This window comes from Ziziphus jujuba, chromosome 2 (genome assembly GCF_031755915.1).
Source record: "Ziziphus jujuba cultivar Dongzao chromosome 2, ASM3175591v1".
Lineage (NCBI taxonomy): Eukaryota > Viridiplantae > Streptophyta > Magnoliopsida > Rosales > Rhamnaceae > Ziziphus > Ziziphus jujuba.
In genome coordinates, this window is record NC_083380.1 from 32,477,388 (window position 1) to 32,501,508 (window position 24,121).

Here is a 24,121-nt window from a genome sequence, read left to right on the forward strand (position 1 = left end):
ATTTTTATGAGATTGAAGATTGCTATAAGTTGTAACAAGTTCATTTAAATCATTCACCAGAAAAATACAAGTTCATTTAAATCCTTAAAAACAAAAATCTCTACGTTTTCTGCGCATATGGTACAAGTTTGGACCGTACATAATTTATTATGCAAAAGCATTGTGTCAACTTTAATACTTCAAACAACCACTTTTTGAGCATTAATTGTTACATCAAATGGGAGACAGAAAATGTCATCATATTAATTCGCATCCAATTTCTTGCCCCTCGTGCGGCACATTAATGGATTATTTTCTAAAAACATTATTCATTCCACAAGTCTCTTAATTGTCAAGGAAAAAAACATTTTATGAGATTCCCAATTCCTAAAATTGCTTCTATTTTGGTTATATAATATTTTTATTATTTTATTTTATTTTGTGTTAGCAATATAACAGATAAATTTTGCTTGTGGTTAATTTGGGAATACTTGACCCAATAACAATGATAGTATTTGTTATATGCCTCAAAAAATTAGCAAAACGTTCATGTCTAATTTAAATCATTCATTAATTTGATGACGTATTAGAAACTTACCTCTAAATTTTTATAACTACAATATACTATTACAACATCGAAGAAAAGAAGTAGAAGATTAATAATTCTTTTTGCAGTCGTCGTAACAATTTGCCATATGCCCTACTACTTGATTCAAAGTATCTGCAACAATAAAAATTCAAGTAAAGAATTAATCTTGACAAACAATTTTAAAGTTGGAAAAACAAAAGATCCGACGAAATCGATGAAACTAATCACAAGTACTTATATAAATGGTTTATCAAATTTCCATCATTTTCTTTTGAGATAAAAGAGATTGTATCTTGTATGCAATTCAAAAGTATTCAAATAAAGAAAAAAAGAAAAAAAGAAAAAGTGTTATAATGTAATTACCAAATCTAGAGCTTATGTTTATGTTGATATGGCTTGCACAATCAATAAATGTACATTTGTATAAGAGATTGAGTACTTTTCAAAGCAAATATGGCTTCCCCTAGTGAGACAAGTTTTATACTGCACTTCATCCTTCATATGATCAAAGCACCTTTTGAATACACCTACCATAGAAATATAATATCTCTTTGTTTTGAAATGATCATCAGAACGTGGAAGAAGAAGAAGGTAAGAGTAATAGGGAAGAGATAAAGAAGGTGGTAAGGGAGAACAATGTCCCTGACTCATTTCACCAAAACTACTACCCATACTAACATCGCTACAATTCTCTTCACAACCATTTTAATTGTAGCTCTGTTATTTCCTATCTCTGTGGTTTTGAAACCCAACATATTTGCAATTAAATAGATATAACTTGGTTTATAAATCTTGAAGAAACAAAGAGCTCTAACTTTTTCTTGAAAAAGAAAATAAAAGGAAAGAAACTAGTGACTTTTGATAGGAATATATATAGTTTCTGCAATTTGTTCAGATTGTTGCTACCTGTATATACTATTTTTGCGGAATACTACATTATAGTTGACCAAAAGAAATAAAAATGGTACATTAAAAAGATGAATATTGCCTTTTGTCATATATATAGCTCCACAACCTAGAGTTGAAATATGTATATATATATATATACATATAAAAAAAAAAAAAAAAATGTTTAGTTTAACTATAGTCACTTATCAAAACACTTGAGAGGCATGCGTTTATGCTAATAAAGTTTATAAACTCTATATTAAGATTCAATTTATTATCCATCCCTGATGAGTTGATAGACTTAGCCTACTCAATTAGATTCAAACCACCAAAATTGTTTGTGTTCAATCTTCCTAATTTCAATTATGGTTCTTCATGTTGATGATTTCCTTCACTAGTTTTGCAGTAGTTGAAATATTCTTCGATTATAGAATCATAGAAGATAAGAAAGCAAAACATATTTTTCTACAAGGAGGATGATCAACTTGTTAAGAAAAGCTGCAGCTTTTATCACACAAAGGTAAATAAAAGCACTAGTACTGACTTGAAGAAAAGCTATAAAAGCACTAGTACTGACCTGAAGAAAAGCCACTCTCGAAGGTACATTCCACTGACATACTACAAGCATAACTTATTCTGGAACTACTAAATTTGCCATCCATAATGAATTGACAAAGTTTGAAGCAACAGCAGAATTCAAGGTGTATTGGTGGGTCATGGTTTACAATTACAGATTTAAGACTAGGGGATTCCAGTGAAAACTTTTTAACTTCATAGAAACAGCCAAGTTATCCCTACAGGCAAAGGAGGATGAAAATTCAGATACCAAGACACAGAAGAGTTCTTTAAACATACCAAAGTTGGCATTGAGTTACTAGCAAAATGATATTGCAATGCTATAATGGTTATCAAACACTACCAGCAACCTACAACAGTGCAAAAAAAAAACAATTTACGTCAGTAGCGCAAAACTTGAAGGAGGGATATGAGCCTAGGTCGAAGAGGGTGTTGTATACTTTTCAGTACTAGTAAAAGCTGAAAAATCCTTAAACTCAACCAAAGATAAATGTTCACCGCCAGCTAATCTTTCAAACCAGTCTTCATCAAAGAGTGTGCAGAAAACTCAATGGAGCGTTAAAGCTGAAAATTGAAAAACCATAAAGTGAGGAAGCCGAAGACAGACAGGATAAGGAAAGAAGGCTAAAGAAGAGCATTTCATGGCATACATAACTAAGCAAGGTGACGATGACAGAAATACAATTGCATTGAGGTTTTTTGTTTTAATTAGATTTAAAATTCGTGTTAAGGAATTAGTTCTTGGTGATTAAGCATAAGAAGCAACAACAATGACATAACATCTTCAAAACCACAATGGCAGCTAAGAGTGCATAAATCTAATGGTTGAACAATTGGGATGAGGGTGCTAGTGCATCTACAGCTATACAAATCCAATTGAGTCAAAAGAGGCATAAAAGGAAGCCAGATTCCTTGTGAATTTCTATCCAACCTCACCCTACTGCCTCTGTTTTAAGGTCAAACTATGCACAAACTCTGTTTCTGGACTGCTTCTCTCAACTTACAATTGTTTTCTACAGGAAACTTTCTGAAACAGACACTTTCAAACTCAATGCAGCAACTTAATGCTCCATCTACCTAGCTCCCATAAGTCAACAAATTTTAGATAGCAATGCCCACTCTAGAATTGAACTCAAATTTCATAAAATTGATTCAAAAAACAGAGTTTAACCACAAACTAGAAACCAAACTATTATATCAAAAAAAGGGTACAATAACAACACATCACTCAGACTATACTATCTAGATATAAATATACAATTTCCTGCAACAATTACAGGGCTATAACCTATATAACAATTTTTACACAGAGATACTATATAAAAATGGATATAATTATATCATAATTTGAAATGCAATTAACAATAATCGTCATTAATTTAGTAAAGCACAAATCTTTATAGCAAAAATCAAGGATACTAAGCAAACGAAAAACATAGACCGAAGAAGAAGAAGTAGAAGATGGTGGTGTACCTAAGAAGCAAAAATCATTTACAGTAGCGATCGGCCTTCTTCTTGACACGGTCGTCAAGAGCGGACTCCACCGACTTGGCTTTGGATTTCGGTTCGTACCCGAACTTCTTAGCCTCGACGGGGAAAAGCTCGTCGTACTTCATTCGCTTCGCGGCATCGATTGTATACTCGACACCGGCACCGGCTGTGGAGTCGTCGTCGCCGACGACGACGGACGCAGAAGGATCGACCTCCACACCATCAACGGCGTCGTGATGGTCAGGGTTAGGGTTTTGATTGTGCTGCTTGTTCTTCTTCTTCTTCTTCTTCTTTTTCTCAATTGTTTTGCTGCGCGTGGCCAAAACCCCACCTTTGAATGTCAGTCTGTCTCCTTTCACGCGCCCGTACGGATCCGACATGGTTTCTAAAGCTTGGTGCTCTCAGACTCTCTTCTCCGTCCTCTGTTCTTACCTGACACACAAAGAGACTATTGTTTTCAATTTTTTTTTTTTTAATTCAGGAGATAATATATATATATATATCTAAGATTTTAAAATTATCACTCATTAATTTTATTTTATTTTCGTTATTATTTGATTCGGATTCCCATTCACATTCTTTAAAATAAGTTCATCTATACGAATGTTAGTTATAATTTTTAAAATCTAAAAAGTTAAACTAAAATTGATACAAATTTGAGTGATTTATATAAAATATTTAATTATTATTTTTAAAATCTAAAAAATTAAATTAAAATTAATAAAATTTGAGTGATCTATATAAAATATTTCCTATATATTTTATATTTTTTTCTCATAAAAATATATCGTTTTCCTTGTTTTTTTTTTTTAATTTAGTTTAAGTTTTTTTTTTCAAAAAAATAAAAATAAAAATCATATAATAATGCTCAACTTTAACCCAAATGTCAATTTAATCCCTAAATGAGAGTGTGTGACAACTTTAATTGTATAAAAAATAAATAAATAAATTTTTTAAAAAAATTTATTATTATTATTATTTATTTTTTTTTGGGTAAGTCTATCAAATTCCTAAAGCACTATGTTGAAGGAAGCAAACGGTAATGGGAGGGAGATATTTGTCACTGGATTGGCCAAATTGGGCTTATTTATCATATTCTTTAGAATCTTTGCAATGATGGTGACCAAATTCTCAAGGTAACCCATGTTATGGCAGAATTTGTACAAGCATCATAAATGATGTTTAATTCAAATTGTCCTATTTTAAATGGAAAAAAAATTATGTTCATTTCACAAGCAATATATATAAAGAATGATTCTCTAAGCTTCATGAGAAAAAAATCCCTCTTAGAGGAGCAATCTAATGAATAAACGAATCCATAAACTTTTTTTTTTTTATATTGAAGGTGGAAAAATTCAAATTTAAATTATTGTCTCAAAAAAAATGTAAAATTTACCATCCGAATTCTTTGGAGGACAAACAAATGAATAAACTTTAATTGGTTTTATTTTCATATATGGGCCCATTATGTGACCAAATCTATGTCATATTTATTTATTTGGACTATGGAGTTTCAAATCTATTGAGAAAAATGGTCCCCCCCAAAAAAAAAAAATTAAAAAGAAAATGAATCCACTAAGAAAAGGAAATAGAAAGAGAAAAATTAAATTAAATTCCTTACATATTGTTTCATGGAAGCATAAAACTACTGAAATTGTAAATAACATTTTTCTTATTTATATATTAGATAAATTTTTTTTTCTTCATAGTTTCCTTCTAACTAAATTATAAAAACTAAAATGATATCTTATCTCATTTTTTAGTTACGGTTAGGGAAGCTCAAGTTTAATTTCTCAAACAATTATTGTTAAATGCGTCTAAAGGACTTTTTTTTCTTTTTTTAATGAAAGTGAGTAGAGGACAATAGATAAATTCAATCACTCCACCAAATAATAATAATAATAATAATTTAATTTCCCCAATTATAAAGTCATATCTGTATGTTAAAAATAGCTTGAAAGTAAAGTATAAAAAAACTGGAAAATTACAATTGTACAAGTTTAACTTAGGCGACATATTAAAACAGCAAACTGCAAAAAGTGGTCCATTCTAATGAATGCAATCAAGAAATCCGAAATTCAAACAGTGTTTTTTTTTTTGGCCTTTTCAATAAATTCAAATGGGTTTCTTTGAAGACCGAATGTGTGTATATAATATATATATATATATTATAGCTTTTTTTTTTTATTTTTTCCAACAATGTTATAATTTAAAGTGCATAATTTTTACAGAATAATTTAATTATTTGTGCTTGCATATCAATAATAAAAATAATAATAATAATAACAATAAGGCTTGAAAAAGCAAACCAATAAACCCAATATAAACAATAGGCTTATGAGGTAGCTTCATTAATAATTAGCCAGTAATGACCTAAAAAAAAAAAAGTCACAGATTTGTCTACGCGACAAAAAATTATAGAAAAAATAAGAAGAGGAAAATTTTGGGACTTCTAATAATTTAATGTTAATTCTTTATATATAGTTTTAAATTTCTTGTTAAATTCAAAACAATGGTATCTATAAAAATTTATTTAATGACGTATGCATGACAGGACTTCTAGTGTCCTTTTAATTAGATGTCTACATTCTCTTTTTTTTCCAAATAAAAAAAAAAAAAGAGCAAAAAGGAAAATGACTAAGAAAAGAAAACCTTTAAAAAAAAAAAAAGAATTTTTTTAATAAAAAAAGAAACTAAAATCTTAAATATAATCGCAGCCTAGCTAATAATGAGAACATACATGGTAAATCCATATCATTCTAGGTACCAATAAATGTATAGCATAGGGCATACACGTTTGTAACAATGATATTATGAACCGCATGTTATCCGTTACAACTATTAAATTTATGCTTTTATTCGACCCCAAAAAAAAAAAAAAAAAAATTTACATTCATGCTTTTACCAAACACGAAAAATATTTTTTAGCAATTTCTCTTTAACAATAACATTCAGACTCAATCTATAATGCATCCAATTTTGAAGTCATTATCCGTCCAATTTTGTTGTGGTGAAAAACACTTTCCCTATTTCCTCTAATATATATATACATATATTGTTACATTTCATCTAAATATTAGGAAAATAATATATTCTATATATGAAAGGAACAGCAATATTGGACACAGTTAATATTCTCTATCACAAAAATGGATTAGAAAGCCAAAAAGTCAAAAATTACCAAAAGAAAGGTATCTGAAGCCAAAGACCAATCCACCATTGAAAGAAATGAACAAGTCTGTAAATTTATTTAATAACTGGATCAGTTTCAGTCATATCAAAGTCGCAAAAAGAAAATTTTTTGCATTTTCCCAAGAACATTGTAAAGAGCATATACAGATAAATTGAATATATATATATATATATATTATTATATTTCTTTTTAAGGTCATTTATTCTCAAGCCTGAGAAAGAAGTATGGAGCCCACAATTTGATGTCAAAAAAGCCAACACAGTAAACCCAACTGTCATTATCTTTGGCCCCTAATTTCATTATCTTCCTCTACTACTGCTCACCAACCTTTTATCATAATACCATAAAACTTAAAAAAAAAAAAAAAAAAAAAATACAACTGAAATAGAAAGAGAAAGTGAAAGTAAAAATAGAGAGGAAGTACTTGTTACAAGTTACAACATCAGTTAAAAATAACAAAGAAACTTTAAAGTTGGATAACAATGAAGTCCTTGAAACAGGAAGTCAATGCCCGAACCATACATATACATCTTTCTTGCTTGTGTGTCGTTTAGTGCTAATAAAGAAAGAGAGAGAGAGAGAGATAGAAAAAAAAAAAAAACCAAGCAGCAGGAAAGAGAAGACTAGTAGTGGTGCGTTCTTGACTCCCTCATGTTTAAGTCTATTCTTCCATGGTAAATTGATTGCCAATCAAGAAAAACAAAAAGGGTCAAAAAAAAAAAAAAAAAAAAAACAGAAGAAAAGAAAAATTAATTTTTTTGTGGTTGGTGTAAAATGTAATGAACCTTGGCAGCAAAACAAAAAAAAAAAACAGCAACTCAGCACCAGAAGCAGTAGTAGAGAGAGGGCATGCAGTAAATAAAAACAGCTTCAGCTTCTTGATGAGGGTGCATTCAAAATCCCAACTAACTCCAAATTACTTCTTTCTCCCAACATTGAATAACCACCAGCACAAAACCACTACTCTCTCTTCTGAAACTTTTCTGATCACTATATTTAAGGATGGTAGAGAGACAGTTGTTTGTCGTAGCAGCAGACAGAAGAAACAAAAGAAATTAAAAAAACAAAAAAAGCCAGAGATTATCATCAGGAACTAGGACAATTCAAAGCTGCCTTAATTTGCTGGATGGTAGTTCCGATAAGGTTATTAACCGTTGTCACCGATTCCATATTCATTTTAGCATTTGGCAAACTGCTTATAAGGATTTGAAATGCAACAGTAATTAGTGACCCACTTGACCTCCCCAACAAGTTACCGTGTGTGTTTGAGCTCGTCGATGCACCATCTCCTCCTCCTTGGTCTGGTCGTCCATCCGGAGTAATTGTGAATCCCGATGGTAGAAGAGGAATGTAAGATGGATCCTCACCGCTCATCGCTATGTTAATTGCCGGTAGATCAACCGGACAGTAGACTACTAGTGATCCTGATGAGTCTATGCAGCTCTCTTGGAGTATCAACATGTTGTTCTGGCTAGTGTTAAAAGCCTATGATATTACAGGGAATGTTTTATAGCCCATAAGTTATTTGCAATAACAGAGAAAAAAATAAAAACAAATAAATAAATAAAAATTGAATTCGAGCAATCTCACTCGAAGGACCGAAATGCAGTTCCCTGGATGTGAACCATTTGCTATGTGAGCGACCTCTTGCACTGCATTGCCATTAGAAAGAACATCCCACTAGACCAAAATAAAAATAAAAAAATTAATGTTATAGTTTCAGCTAATTAATTCGATTAGTACAAAGGATAATAAATTTTCATAGCAAACAGAAATTTTAATAGTTTCAGCTAATTAACTCGATTAGTATATATATATATATATATATATATATATCTATATAAGTACCTGGGATCGAGTTCTTTCATCCTTGAAGAAATTGAAGACATCTTGTGGAGGGATTGGAAGCCAAATGGTAGTAGCTGCACTAAGAATCATACCATTGGGTTGGCCTGGATCAGTGCACTTATGGACAGTGACTTTGACTCCAGCATCATTCATACCGGAAAGTGTGGTCCATTGATGGCCATTTGATGGATTAATGCTTGCACAGAAATTGTTGACCATCCTTTGCGCAAGTTTCATCATGCTTCTCTTGCCATCAGCTGAAGGAATTACTGAATGTGGAACAACTCGTTACATAAAGATAAAATTAGAATTTTAAACTTTCTGAAGTATGATTTCGAAGTTTTACCTCCTCCAAGATCCCGAGAAGTGCCTGAATTCATTAGACATGCAAATCTATCACACATCCTTTGAAGAGTTGCAAGCCATCTTTCAGCTCCAAATGCTAACCCACTGTAAACAAGTTCTCTATAAAGCCGATGAATTGGAGTTTTGTCTTCAATTTCTATATGCTCTAACCATGAAACCTATACTTGAACAAAAAAGGAATGAGTATGTATGTTTTACAGTGGGAAATGCATAATATGGGACTAAAAGACAATGACAGTCACAAATGTTATTTGAATAACTTACTTTGGAATACCCGCTAGGCATGTCCTGGATCAAGCATCCAGAAGGAAGCCTGTGAGATCGATATTGAGAAGAAAAATGGTTGTCTCGTGGAAAATCATAAGACACATCAACAATTGCCCACAAGCTTTGCTCGATTTGCTGACAATAACGAAGGAAGAAAAATTCCCGAGTTGGTACCAAAGGTGAAAGCACCTGCAGATCTTCGTACATCTACAACAAAAAGCTTCAACTGATAAGTTCTTAAAAAAATAATAATAATAATTGTAATTGTAAGAGAAAGTGAAAGCAGAAGAAAGCCGAGCTACTATTTGCTACTTACCAGCTGCAAAGAGCCACTGTGACTGCCCATCATTCCAGATGATATCACTTCAATTGTTCTTGCCTTTGAGATAATTGTGGGAAATAGCTCCACCCACTTGTTCTGCAAACTCAAAAGCAGTTAATCAATCACTTGGACATACAAAGAGAAATATTATGAGGATTCAACATGTTATAGTTTTTTAGATAACCCAAGGGAAGAAGAAATCAAATTACCACATCCATAAACATGTCAACTAATGCTAAGCTATTCATGAAAACCACACCAGAATATCTGGACGCTTCAATCCGGAAGTTAGGATTTTTCAAGTGACTATTAGGTCTCGGAAAAAGCCTTTCATAACTGTCGAGATTAAGAACATCCCTCCCATCCACGCTCGACTTCATCCACAAAGGTTCATTGGTCTGCAAAAGCCTAAGCAACTCTTCCGTGGCATTTGCAGCAATGTCTGTCATAAGGGACTTATCCATTTCCGTAATAACCATTGGCGGGAAAGGCAAATTGGCCGTGGTGGATGAACTAGCATGAAGATCGAGATCAAGGGATGGCCCTCCTAATCCATGGCCACCAAAACTTCCCATTGATAAGTCCAATGATGAAATATGAACAGGCTGAACTGGTGGGAGTTGGGAAATTGGCCTCCCTATGTACTTTGCAGCAATGCTAGATACTCTGTCGAGCTGCAGAAAAATCACAGAAAAACTTAAAACAAAAAGCACACGAAAGAGAGAATGAAGAGAAAACTAGCAAGTTTCTAAGGCAATTGAATGGCAAAAACTAACCTCTTCTTTCAATTGGGCATTTTCCATTCTCAATTTCTGTTCATCAAAATACGAATCTTCATTGATTGGTGGACCTCCACAAGAGGGGCAGATCACATTTTTGAGTGCCTCTCTAATTGCTATGTTCTCGCATCGGATCTTGTCATTCTCCGCACGAAGAGTACAGTTATTAGCTCTTTCATGTTGAGCCTGTGTTGATTTTAAGCAAGAAAAACGTCATTATTGCCATGAATGAAGCACAAGAACACAAAATAAATAAATAAAAAAGGAAAAAAACAAGTGCTCTATGAACTGAGAACTATGAGTTGGAACCTTCATCTGGGTCCTCCTGTTTTGGAACCAAAATTTGATCTGCCTAGGAGCCAAAGACAATTCTCTGCTTAATTGCATCCTTTGTTTCTCATCTGGGTGAGGACACTCCTTGAACATTCTTCAGTAGTCCCAAACAAAATAACAAATTGACAACAAAAAAAGTTTTAAAAAAAATTAATAATAAACCCCATCATTCCTAAACAGTGGTCTAAAAAGCAAAACAATCATTTGAAAAAAAAAAAAATTAAAAATCAAAATGGAATTTTAGAAAGCCAATCACAGAACCAACAAAACCCCATTTTGTGATTTTTAGAAGCAAACGAAACAAAACCAAAAAAAGAAAAAGGGAAAGAACAGAATAAGTAAGATAATAATGCAAGAAAAAAAAAAAATTTCTTACGCTTCAAGCTTCTGAATCTGGTGAGCAGTGTGGCGATGGTAGCGTTTCTTCCTCCCTTGTGGGTCAGAGGAATCATGGTCTCCTCCAGACCCACTACCACCTCCTCCTCCACTGCCAAACTCCATTGTTTTTTCTTCTTCTTCTTCACCACCACTTGCTCCAGTTCTTCTTCTTCACGTAGCAAACAAAACCAGTAGTAGTTGTTGTGAACAATCAGCTACTCCCATTGACAAAAGAAAGCATTTACAATAAAAAAAAATGAGAAACACAGAGAAGACAGCTAGACAACAAGGAAGAGATTTTGACTTGTGGGTATGGAAAAACGGATTATTGGGTCCCTAACCAAACAAAAATGGCGGATATTTGAGTGATAAGAAGCACCATTCATGGAATGGAAGCAAAAAAAATATAAAAAAAGGAGTGCAAACCCATTTTAAGTTTTTAACCCACAAAGAAAAAATAAAAATTCATTTTTTTATTATTTTTTGAATAGTGGAAACGGCTGAGGAAAATATCAAAGATATCGGCATGATTTTGGAGAGTGAGTTAAGGCACTTTTTGGATGAAATCTTGGAGAGAGAGAGAGGCGTAATTTACTATAGCCCAAAAACAAACACGAAAATATAGAAATTTAGAGAGAGAGAGAGAGAGAGAGAGAGAAAGAGAAGAGAAAGAGGACTTAGCCAGTGCCAACCTCCTCTTCCACCTCCCCACCCCCTACAACAACACAAACCCACTATGCCACTCTCACTCTGTTTTCTTTTTCTTCTTTTTTGTTTGTAAGTGTATGTAATCAAAATCGTAACTGATATATGGGTTTTAAAAGTATTAAGCTTTCTCTCTCTAGATGAACATGGAATAGAAAAAAATTTTAAAAAAATAAATAAATAGAAGAGAAAGAGATAGACAGGAAAAGGGTCCTTAATTAAATTCTCATTCACCACATTCGATGGCTCTTTCTCTCTCTCCCTCTCTCTTACTCTCAAGTCTTTCTCTCTCTAGAGTACTAATATAGAATGGTACACTCACGGCCAGGTGTGCAACCATAGAGCTTTTATTACATGCCGGTGCCGGTGACCGGTTTCGTAATTTTCCGGCCACCCCGTATAATGACAAATATATCCTTTTTGCTTGACTTTTTGCCTCCATTTCTCTTTCTTCCTTTCCCACCAGGCCACCACCTTTTTCTTTTTTTCTTTTTTTCTTTTTTTTTTTAAATTTTTTAAAAACTGTTTTTGATTTTTTGTTTTTATTTTATTTTATTTCTATTCTTGGTTAGAAGATGTTTCCTTACATTTACAAAGTGAAGCCCAAAAGTCAAAACATAGTACACTGTGTTTTTTAAGAGTAGGAATCCTGTGAAACCCAACCCTTCGTAGTGTTTTTACACCGACCCCACCATTTCTTTTGTTTTCTAATTTGGTAATTAAAAAAAAAAAAAAAAAACAATTTCATACGTTTCTTTTTATATAGATGGTAAGAAAATTTTCAAACAATTACAAATCCCTCTTCTAAATTTAATGGAAATATGGATCTTTTCTTTATCGTTTTAAAAATTACCATATATATATATATATATATATTCAAATGGAATTGTATATTGAATGTGATGTTATTAGGTGTGTTTTTGGTACCAGATTTAATTAACTTTTTTACTTTTTGGGTTTTGAAAATTAAATAATTTTATAGTATTTATCAAATTAAGATGCAAGTTTTCCTTTTTTTTTTTTTTTTTCAATACATATATGCACAAGTCCCACTTGCACATGAAGAACAAAACCTTTTATATAGAAATCTTTAGGGAAAAAAAAAACCATATACATATCACATTTAGAGAAAAATATGCACCATATATGAAGAAAATTTGCATAAATTTTGACTGAATTTGATTAAAATAAGCTTGGATCCAAGATTTTCTCATTTTTTACACCACTTTTTTTTTTTGTTTATTTCAAATAAAAAAAAAAAGAATAGTGACATTTATATGTCGCTTGATTTATTCAATACAATCAAGAATTAAAGTCTCAATTTGTATATACCAACATGCACGTTTTAAAAATAAAAGTCATGGATGATGCTTGAGAATCTTTAAGACATAATTGGTCAAAATTCACAAAAATTAAGCCTCTCGAGTAAAAATAGGGATAAGACGAACGGCTTTTTGTTCTTTCACGGAAACTCATACTTTTTAATTGGATAAAAATTTTCGAATCCTCTAGTACTCTATAATTTTATTAACAAATAATAATAATAATAATAAAAAAAATCCCTCCACAAACAATGTAATATTGTAATGGAACATTTTCTACCTATTATTGTCACATATATTATCCTTTTGGTCATATTTCTAACTAAATTTATAACTCATAAATTGCAGAAGCCAAAGATATACAGTCAAGGACGCTCTTATTGAAGAATAGGAATTTGACGATGACATGCTTTGAATACATGTATATAGACCATATGCAGTTAATTTAACAAAACAAAATTGCATTCAAAAACAATATTATTTAATAAATTTTACCTTCCAAGTCCAGTATTGAAGTCTAAGGTTGACTTAATTTCAAAGCTTTATTCAATGAGAATTTCCAATGAAAAATAGAACTTGTTCCAATGAGTTTGGATTGTTCATAATAAAATTAGCCCTTGAACCAGTAAATAACCTTTATTATTCCATAAAGCTTTCAAATGAACATATACATTTATATATATATATATATATATAGTCATCCAAAAATGAAAATATACTAAATAAATATCAAACAACAAACATAAAGCTTACTCTGGGAGTTTGTTCTTTGTTTGAATAACACTGTTTTAATTTGAACCCCAAAAAACAAAAAAAAAAACAAAAAAAAGGATCACTAACTGTTTAAATTTTTATTTTTTGGACATTTATTTAATTTGAAAGGAGATATCTCCTTACATTCACACATTATCAAAATCATGTACACTATGTGGTTAGGTGAAAAATAAATAAAAATATCTACCCAGAAAAAGAAAAAAAAAATTAAAATGGGCTCAGCAAATATCTAACAAATAAATACTTTAACTTGGTTGTAATTTATTAGTTCTATATTTTTATTTTAGTTTAAATGCTTTCATTTGATTAATTATTAAGTGTATAGTAATAAACAAAATAATAGTACTCCCTTCAGAAAGCTGGCAATAAAAACAGATGATAATCTTTTAAATTCTAGATTGAAAACTTAGACAAATTAATAATAATGTTAGTATATATCAAAGATATTATATTTGTTTTTATTTTAAAATTAAAAAATAATATTGATAGTAAGAGATATTGAGAGAAAATACCTTGTTCAGCGGCAATATATATGTAATTATCCAGAGACTCCTTCGAGGTTGGAAAGTTATAACAATGGAACAGATTGAAAATACATATCGTTGGGCTGTAAATTATAATTGTTAAATGGTCAAATGATCATATATATATAATCGAACAATAATGACGATTAAAATGATCAATTAATGAAAATGTCGAGGAATAAAAGAGCGTGTCTCCTATGTTCTAACAAAGAATTGACATTTATTTTTATTTTTTATTTTCTTTTGGAAGTACAAAATATATATATTGAAATTCAGTTTAAAATTTTATCATTTTTTTTTAGTCTAAATGATAAAATCAAAATCAAGATGTAAAATCTGATTTTTAAAAAATAAGATCAAATACATACATATATATAAATATATATATTGATCTGATGAATATATATTTATTTACAAGCTTTTAGATAATTTGAGACTTCTATCTAATTTAAAAAAAAAAATAGTCTCACTTTAATATATATATATATATATATATAGAGACATATAGGAGTGGTAGAGTGCATCAATTTTGGATCGGTGATTTACCTAAAAAGAAAATCAAAAGTAGGTTGTTTTTAATTGACCAGAGGACGCTAACCAAGAAAAAGTTATATTTTTGACAGAAGTAACCTAAAAGTCAAAACTTTAGCTACAAGGTTAATTGACCAATTTAATCCATTTTTTCTTTTTATCTTAAATTTAATCCAAATTTATTTCGTCTTCATTTTTTTTGTTATCTAAATCCAAATTTACTTAGATTGGATTTGACACAATTTTTCAAAATCTAATTGGATTGAAATGACCGTGATTGAGACTTTTATCATTTTGAATCTCTAACACGTACGAACAAAAATCCGGTGCATATTTGTCGTACATATATGTACCTTTTTTTCCTGAGAAAAAAAAAGTACCTTTTTTTTTTTTTTTTTTATATATACATTTCCATTTTTTTTTTTATAGATTAGGAATTATTTATAATTTCTTAAGTTACCACTTAATTATATTTTAAAATTTTGTTTGTAAAATGCTTACTTTATGTATAGTTCGTTTAAAATTTAAAATCAAATAAAAAACTCAAAAATCGATTTAATTCCCTTACCTTTTTTTTTGGGGAGCAAAAATTAATTCCCTTACTTTAACTTTTTTTTTTTTTTTTTTCCAACAAAAAAACACTTGAACTTTTTTTTTTTTTTTTCCTTGGACGAACCCTTACATGCGACTTTAAAATTAAACTTTAAAGTTAAACTATCTAAATTAGGTTTATGGGAATTTTATAATTTCCGATTAAATTCCTGTAATTAGTTTTTGAGCCAGTGACTTGCATGTTCATCAATTTGTCATTTTGTCAATAATCACTAGAGTTTGTCCGTTTTAGCTGTACTATTTTTACATTTTTTTAAAATGATGTACTATTTACTTTGGTAAAAAATGATGTACTATTTATACTTAAATTAAATAATATTTTATTCAAGGTATCAGCAATATTATAATATTATAACCATCATGCGATAAAATAATGTATTATTTTTTTATTGGTTAACATATATATATATATATATATATAAAATTTAAATTCATATGAGTAAATTTTTTTAAAAATAAATATAACTAAATCTACAAATCAATAATGCTAAAAACACCATAAAATTTAGAAAATGATTTATTGAATGATGTAACAAATATGATGTGTGATTTTTTAGGGATATATATATATATATATATATGGTAATTATATACCTTTTTTTTAAAAGTAATTATGTACATGTTCTTAGCAAAAAGAAAAAAAAAAGTTTTGTTGTTGTCCTCCTAACTGGCCATTTTTTATGAATTCCTTTTTTTTTTTTCGTATTTAATTCAAATTTTCTTTATCAAAAAATTAAAATAAATAACGGGATACCAACTATTTTTAATAGGTACAGATGCGAGTGCTAGAGCTAAATTCCCACAATGTATATCCTTGATTGTAAAGTTTAAGGTTAATTGTTTATTAATATACTAAAATTTTAGATTTATATGAAATTTTAAAGTTTAAAATTGTTTCAATTGAATTGTGAAATTTTAAATTTATTATAAATCAGTTTAATTTACTAACAGTATATATTACCATTAGATAATATTAGTATGTTGATGTTATACTAATATCATAATTTGTTTTTTAGTGAAAAGAATAAAAAATAATTTTTGAAAAAATAATTTTTATTTAGAAAATTATATTCAATCTTAATTTATTTAAATTAAAATTTCAAAGAAATTAAATATTATTGGACCTAAAATTAGATCAAAAATAAAAATTTAAAATAAAAATGTAATTTTAATGTAATAAAAATATTTTTATTAAACCAAAAATTAAATAAAATCATTTTAATAGACCAAAAATTAATAATAATTTTGTGTGCCCAAACCATAAAAAATTAAACCAAAATTAGACCAAAAAAATAAAAATAAATTTTAATTTATATATATACATTTTATTTTGATCTGAGAAAAAAATGACAGTAAATTTACCTAAAATCACTTGCGAATCATTTAGTTCTACAAGGCATGACCATCCATATAAAAACCACTTTTGCTTAAAAAAATATGAATCTAAAAATAATAAAAATAAATTATTGAACCAAATAAAAATTGAATAAGTATAATAAATTTATTTTTATTTTTTTATATTAGACCAAAAAAGGCATAAAAATTAAAATTTATTTTTTTATTCTTATTTTTAGTCTTTTTTTTTTTTTAAGGGTTTGGCCATAAAAAGTTATTATGAATTTTTAGTCCAAAATTATTTTATTTAATTTCTAGTCTAGTAAAAATATTTTTACTAGAGCAAAACTTCCAATTGTAATTTTATATTTATTTTGTCTAATTTCAAGTCTACTTTTTATTTTTGTAATTTTGGTTTAATTTTTTCTTTTTGGTTCAAGCGATCTAAGAAAATTATTTAATTAAATTTTTGGTATAATAAAAATATGTTATTAGACTAAAAATTTAAATTTTATTTTTATTTTTGTTTTTGGGTCTAATATTAGGTCCAAAACTATTTAATTTCTTTGAAAGTTTAATTTAAATAAAATAGAAATAGATAGAAATTTTCAAATGAAAAATCATAAATATAAAACATAAAATAAAAAATATGATATTTATTTTCTTAAATTTTTTTTTTAACTGAAAAACAAATTGTTATGTTAGCATAATGTTAATATGTTAATGTCATCTAATAGTAAAATTAGTACCGTTAGTCAATTAGTCTAATTTGCAATAAATTTAAAACTTTAGAATCGAATCAAATAATTCCAAATTTAAAGATACTAATCAGTAATTAATTTTAAAATTTATCTTATTTAGGAAAGAAATGAAGAAAAAAGGAAACAGTCACACCATATATATGTTATTGTTAGTAAGTATTAGTCACAACATTTTGTCTTGTATTAAAAAAATGACATATATAAATTTGTTTTAAGCGTTTAATAGTATGATTAAAATATTTAAATAACTATCAAAATAGGCAAGTTATCTAATTATTGTAGAATGCCTTAGAAAGAGACAATGCATGATCTACCATGCCATTTTTGCTTTGGCTATGCTTTTGCTTTTCCCTTTTGGAAAATATACTGTTTTTGATAGGAGGAATGGATGAAAAAAAACGATGAAGAATTGAAGATGAGGAGGGAGGATAATTAATAAATAGTCTATATTTGGTGGGAAGTTTTGGAAGAGAAAGAAGAATGGAAACTAGAAACTAGAAACTAGAAAGGAAATAATTAATTTTTTAATTTTTTTTAATTTTTTTTTTGTCTTTTTAAGACTTTCTTATTAAAGTGACAGGAAGAAATTAAATTATTATCCATTCTCTTAGTTATAACATGGAGATAGTAGTAGATATAAGTGGAAGGAAACAATATTTTGTTTTTTTTAATTTCATTGCCAAATTATCACTTTTCCTTTGTTATTGATTACAAGTTAGCATTTTATAATTAAAATTATATTAACTAATTAAATAATAATGTGAAAAAGTAAATGCGAGTAATTGAAATCTTTATTTTTTTTTTTTTGGGTCAACGCTGATAATGAAATTGTTTAGTGGATTTTATTCTCTCCTCCTAACCATTATTTTTTAATTTTTTTGTCTTTTTTTTGAGACTTAATTTTTCAGCTCGTATGGTGAGTGTAATTAACTATAGTAGAGGTGAAGGATTGCACATTTCCTCTATTCAACTAGTTTCCTGCCCAACAATAAATGAATTTACTATCCTTATTTTCTGTCATTAAATTATTTTCTTCTTTCTCACATCGTGATCCCTCCTACCAATTATATACCATTTGTCTATTTTTTCTCAAATGGAATTACACAAAATACATACATTTCAAATCATAAAGTAACCATCAGCAATACTTCATAACAAAAGTTTCACAAGAAAAAAAGCAAATTAATTGACCAAATTGCTTGAGGATCTAGATAAAATGACTTAATTAATTAATTACATGCACTACCCCCAGATCAGAAGTTAAATTAAACTTGAAAGATTTGAAAGTTAGGATCTTTTGTCTCTATCTCTATCGATTATTTATATAATACCACTTCTTTTTATAACGTTAAGAAAGAAAAAAAAAAAAAAAAAAAAAACTGAAATTTTGACAAGACGAAATTAACCAATAATGACAATAACCAATATGCAATAGCGTCTATAATATAAATGTAAACCATGCAATTCGACTCCATTAATTCTACTTCGGGGGATATGAAATTTGGACATTATAGTTGATAAAATATGCTTCTTGAAATTATTGGCACGTTTTCCTCTTTTTTATATTGATTTGTTCATCATATATATGCATGCAAATTGCTAATAATTAAGTGTTATGATCAACATCAAAATCGATGGATTATAATATTGAATATTATATTTCACAATCATCCGCTAACCACAATCAATTATAATAAGCAAAATTTCTTCATAATTGAAATGTTGTTAAAAAGTGTATATATATATATATATTCGGATCATGACTCTTTTATATCATTGGATTTCCTGCACTGAATTACAGAAAACTTTTTACTCTTGACTTTTTTTAATATGATATTTTCTTAAATGAAACCTCATTAAAGCATCGATAAGCTGGCTACATACGACTTTAACACGCAATGCGAACTGTAGATATTTCTTCATGGCCTCGCCTTTAGACTAGAATCTTCTTTTCATTGTTCATGCATGCAGCAACTCATAATGAATTTATGGGAAGCATATATATATATATATATATATAGATTTGCTTCCTTTCTTTCAACAGCCATTAAAAGAAATTAAATATCCATCCACTTGAAACATGACAGAATCCATTAATCAATTCCTTTGACGCGTTATCTGTATCAATCTCTTTAGCTGATGATGAAAGAATAAACTAGATAGATAGATATTACCTTTTGTAGATCCCACCATGAAGAAAAAAAGATGAAGGTGGTAGCTAGGAAGAAAAAAAGTTTTTCCACATTAAATACAACGTATTAATTCAGAAAACTCTTGCTTACCTAAGCATATGCAGAATTGTGTGCATTGGTTGAATTAATAATCCATTTTTCTATCTGATATCTTTTTTTTCTGTCAGATTTTCTCTTCTCTTGCTTTTCAAGGCAAACATTAATGGATATTAAACATCTTGGAGATGAGTTTTTGTATGTGGCCTATATTGGGGTTTATAAGTTAAGGATCAATCAGTTTTTCAAACGTGTTGTCTCTCCAAATAACCACAAAGAGCACTCTTAAGACTAATACATATATACTTTTGCTCTTTCTCTTTATGCACTGAAAATCATGATGACGAAAAAGTATATCATGCATGTATGCCCAAATGATGTTTATTATAGAAAAGAGACAGAAATTAATTAGAAGTTTTAAAGGACCATATAGTAGGTGGAAACGGAATTAATCCCCATATTGCAGGACTGCTCTTCAATTAAAATGGGGTATTTACTATAGGATCCAAAAGATGGTTTAAACTTTAAAACCAAGAGTTGGAGTAGTTATCTAGCTAGCTAGCCATGTAAACCTATAGCTAATATCCAGGCAAAAGGCAGGCCAAGCTCACCGTGTGCCATAAACATATCCCCTTTAAGACCATAACTCATATCAGATATGGTGATCCAGCAAAATTAATTAATATAGAGACTTGTAACTAAATTTTATATGGTGGGTGATGTGTAGGTAATTCTTTTATTCGTAACATTTTTGTCTGGGAGTGCAGGACAACATCACACCAAAATCGTTATGACATTTATACAAATTTTGCACATTATATTAGTCCTTATGTAAGTTGAGGACAAAAAAATTTTAGGATAAGAAAATTTTCGGACATATATATATATATAAATGTCTATACAATTTTAATCCATTTAGGAATATATATAATTTATATCTTCTGTTGGGAATTTATTGACATCGTCCATTGAATTCTCATCTATACAATTTGATTTTTAGTTTTGAATTATTAATTAATGATGAGGTATCAACCACATATCACATATGTGAATACAGTTTCTACATTTTGTTGGATACATGTCGCTAAAAAATCATGGATGATAATAATTTTACCATATGAATGAGCTTATATAATTATAATTAAGCTTGTTAAATGAATAGATACTAAAGAGCTAGCCTTGTGGTTTATGCAAATTTGGTAACAAAATAATGTAAAAAAGCCTTTTATTTCCCTATAATATAAATTGGCCTCCTATAGATGATCATCTCTAAAGCAAAAATATATATTTAGTTCGATCAGACAGTTTCATGGTTTTAATTGGGAGCGGCACATGAGGCACCTTTTTTTTCTCTGTAGCTTTTAATATTGTTAGGAGAAGTAGGAAAAAAGGTTTTCTCTCTTAGCTTCTGCAAAGGAACAAGAAGACGATTAGTTTGTAGCGGAGGAACGGGGGACACTCAACCTTATACGGATTTTTTCAGTTGTCGCAAAGATGGTACACAAGATTTCTCTGACAAACTGTTGCAGTTTTGTACTTAATATGCTTCATATAACATTGTATACCTACCGATTCAATTACATTGCAAACAGGTTCATGAACTGTGAGCTTTCTGTTAGGTGGTGCAAATTCAATTCCTATATATTATGCATGTTGATGTTGCTGTCAGCATATATGCTGCATGTATATATTTAGTCTCATGTCATGACAAATTGATTTTTTTAAAATCAGGTTTTAAATTAAACAATTGATTTTATCATTTGGGTCAAAAAATGGTAAAAACTTGATTAGGGTGTAACAAATCAAACGTCATAATTTGGAACTTGATTTTAAAAAAAATTATGTCGTCCTAACTTGAGCCTTATCTTTATATATATATATATATATATATATATATATTACATATTGAATTAATGAGCATTTACTCAGTTTATTCTAATTGCATGCATATCTCACAACTGTATTTTATTGTAGCATATACATAGGCATATCCTCTCCAAGTTTATATACATATAATAGTACGTTTCAATTAATCAATGCGACTACAACTATTTAAGCATAAATTTATATATTTTGTTATAATTAATGGCCTTAAATCAATAATATTTAAGCAACCTTATTTGACACATAGTATAACGAGAGTTAATTGTATAAAAAGAGACTAGAAATATATGTATACGACATTGATGTGTAGCTCAATCAGTCAATACGAGTATTTAACTATATAGACCAAACTTTTTATTTAGCTTCAAACTTAATACTAATAAATTAATATTTTTTGCATTTAAACTCATAAATAGTATTTATCAGTCAACTATCTTAACGAGTTTAGAAATATAGCAGTTGGAGTCAAATATACTACATGTCTAAAACTATAACTACAGTGTTAGACTACTCTGTCTTTCAAAACTAATAACCATAATTGCCCATAAAATTTTAAAAAACATACTTTTTACTTAGGGAACTTGTGTTAGTAATGTTCGTTTGTGTTTGTTTTTTTGGTGTGTAAGTTTTAATTGATATAAAAAGGACCCCTATAAAATATTGACAAGCTTAAAAAGGGAGTATTCATTAATTGAAAACAAAACTGAGGAACTCCTAATTAAGCATATATGTATATAGTTTGTTTTTATTTTAGAAGGGGACTCAGAATTGCATATAGTATATATTATTTGAAACTAGTTAATCTTTTTTGTTTTTGTTTTTTGTGATATTGAAAACTAATTAACCTTGGTGATGAGAATATTAATGAATAGAAGGTGATCATAATTAATTACTTATGACTTTGTTCATTAATCACTACTTCTGGAATTTTTTTGTTTTTTGGTGAAAATCACTTTTGGATTAGTTTGTGAATCCGACACAAGAATTATGTGTGGATTTATATATGGATTCCATAAGCCACCTATACATGAGTTTTATACTAAACTTGTGTCTGGTAAGAAAGTAAAACAAAATAGATAAAATATGAGAGAGTTAAAAAAAAAAAAAAAAAAAAAAAGAATGAAATTGAAAAGGGTTAAATGCAATTTTAAAACTTGCAAATGAGGACTTAAGATTTAAATATTCAATGTGAGAGAGACATTAACTGATAAAGTGTAAGCTTCAGTAAAATTTAGTAGAGTAATTATTTTGGCAATAGAAACGCACTTGATATAAAAGAATCATGACGACTATATTTGAAGAGTTCGGTTTTTTTTTTTTTTTTTTTTTTTTGAATCCCTGACCTTTATCAAAGGAAGTAGTGAACTAAATGAAGTCATTATTAATACTATGGTTTTAGTCCTCGATCAATATAACCAGTTTGTGAATATAACTTAATAATTAAAGTTTGATAATCTGTTAATTACAGTGGATTAATAAATACAGGAAGAAAATTTCTCTCCAGCTTCATTTTGCCATAAAATGAAATGAATATTACATTCTAAGCAAGGGAAATGTATAAAATTTTGACTACATTGCATTACATAAGAATTGTAGGGCCTGTTTGGTATAATTTCTGTTTTTGCCTCTGCTTATTCTTCTGCTTCTTCAGAAGTGTTTTTTGAGGATGCCACTCTTTATTAACTTTGTTTAGAAGTCTTTCTAGAAGTCAGATGCACTTCTTAAAAATTATCCAAACACTCTTTGAACCCGCTTTTAAACCTAAGAAAACAGCTTCTTGCTTCCCAAAAGTTATGCCAAACAAAGCCTCCATATTTTAACAAATTAAGCTAAGTTCACTGAGTTGATAATGGTTGGATTGAGAAATATTAGCACGACTTAGGCCTTTTTTTCTATATCCCCATGTAACTTGAATGTGTGTTGCCGCGACACTTTTCCAATATGGTGATTCATACCTGTTTCGAAAGAAAATGCAAACTCATTATGTAAATAAATGAAAATTATGACTTCTCAATTCTAGCTCAAGTAAAACCCAGCTAACAAATCCTTTACTATTAACAAAAATGAAAAAAAAAGATAAATAAATAAAATAAAATGCTTGCTTGAACTGCTAAGATGATACAAGCCTAGGGAGCTAATAATGCTTGCTTGAACATGTTCATGAAGGTGATAATCGGACATTATGTGATTACAGAAAATCATGATGAGGAATCAAATCTTTATCAACCTGTCTTCAGTAGTTGTTCAAATCAGGCACAAATTTTTATGCAAATACAGTTTAAAATTGCATAGGTTATTAATGCCCTAACATTCCAGATTCTGCATCAAGCTATAGTTTTCTATCTCAAGTAGCTAAAAGCTGAAGCTTGACCAAAAAATATCGGATTCTAGAGCAGAATTCTATATTTTCAATCTATAATTTTATTAAATGACCAA

At 29.1% G+C, this 24,121-nt stretch overlaps 2 protein-coding genes across 10 annotated transcripts; both read right to left on the bottom strand.

The window, feature by feature from the left end:
• Positions 1–529: 529 nt before the first annotated feature.
• LOC107417848 (uncharacterized) lies at positions 530–4,000 on the bottom strand. Of its 9 annotated transcripts, none has more exons than XR_003056185.3 (4): positions 3,506–4,000; positions 2,531–2,596; positions 2,034–2,250; positions 530–700 (listed from the first exon to the last, which is right to left on the bottom strand). XR_003056185.3 is itself a non-coding variant. In XM_016026504.4 (2 exons), exon 1 carries the CDS (start codon positions 3,901–3,903, stop codon positions 3,520–3,522), a length of 384 nt encoding a protein of 127 aa, XP_015881990.1. In that variant the 5' UTR covers positions 3,904–3,999; the 3' UTR covers positions 530–700; positions 3,506–3,519. The 9 variants fall into 9 exon arrangements, 2 of the variants coding, with proteins under 2 accessions (XP_015881990.1, XP_024930141.1); XR_003056187.3 differs by lacking the exon at positions 2,034–2,250 and adding an exon at positions 2,312–2,382; XR_003056183.3 differs by having other exon boundaries at positions 2,413–2,596; positions 3,506–3,999.
• Positions 4,001–7,114: 3,114 nt separating this feature from the next.
• Positions 7,115–12,030, bottom strand: LOC107417851 (homeobox-leucine zipper protein HDG11). The gene is made up of 10 exons (XM_016026505.4): positions 11,008–12,030; positions 10,608–10,725; positions 10,296–10,484; positions 9,729–10,193; positions 9,514–9,615; positions 9,195–9,404; positions 8,911–9,088; positions 8,565–8,833; positions 8,307–8,396; positions 7,115–8,201 (listed from the first exon to the last, which is right to left on the bottom strand). The coding sequence occupies exons 1-10, from the start codon at positions 11,130–11,132 to the stop codon at positions 7,803–7,805; spliced, it is 2,145 nt and encodes a 714-aa protein (XP_015881991.1). The 5' UTR covers positions 11,133–12,030; the 3' UTR covers positions 7,115–7,802.
• Positions 12,031–24,121: the final 12,091 nt, after the last annotated feature.

What these genes read in the sequence shown, in the direction of transcription:
- LOC107417848 (XM_016026504.4), bottom strand. Translation starts at nt 3,903, where the DNA reads ATGTCGGATCCGTACGGGCGCGTGAAAGGAGACAGACTGACATTCAAA.
- LOC107417851 (XM_016026505.4), bottom strand. Translation starts at nt 11,132, where the DNA reads ATGGAGTTTGGCAGTGGAGGAGGAGGTGGTAGTGGGTCTGGAGGAGAC. An exon ending in CAGATTCAGAAGCTTGAAGC is followed by an intron (nt 10,726 to 11,007) that starts GTAAGAAATTTT and finishes GGACTACTGAAG; the next exon opens with AATGTTCAAGGAGTGTCCTC. An exon ending in TGCCTAGCGGGTATTCCAAA is followed by an intron (nt 9,089 to 9,194) that starts GTAAGTTATTCA and finishes GTTCAAGTATAG; the next exon opens with GTTTCATGGTTAGAGCATAT.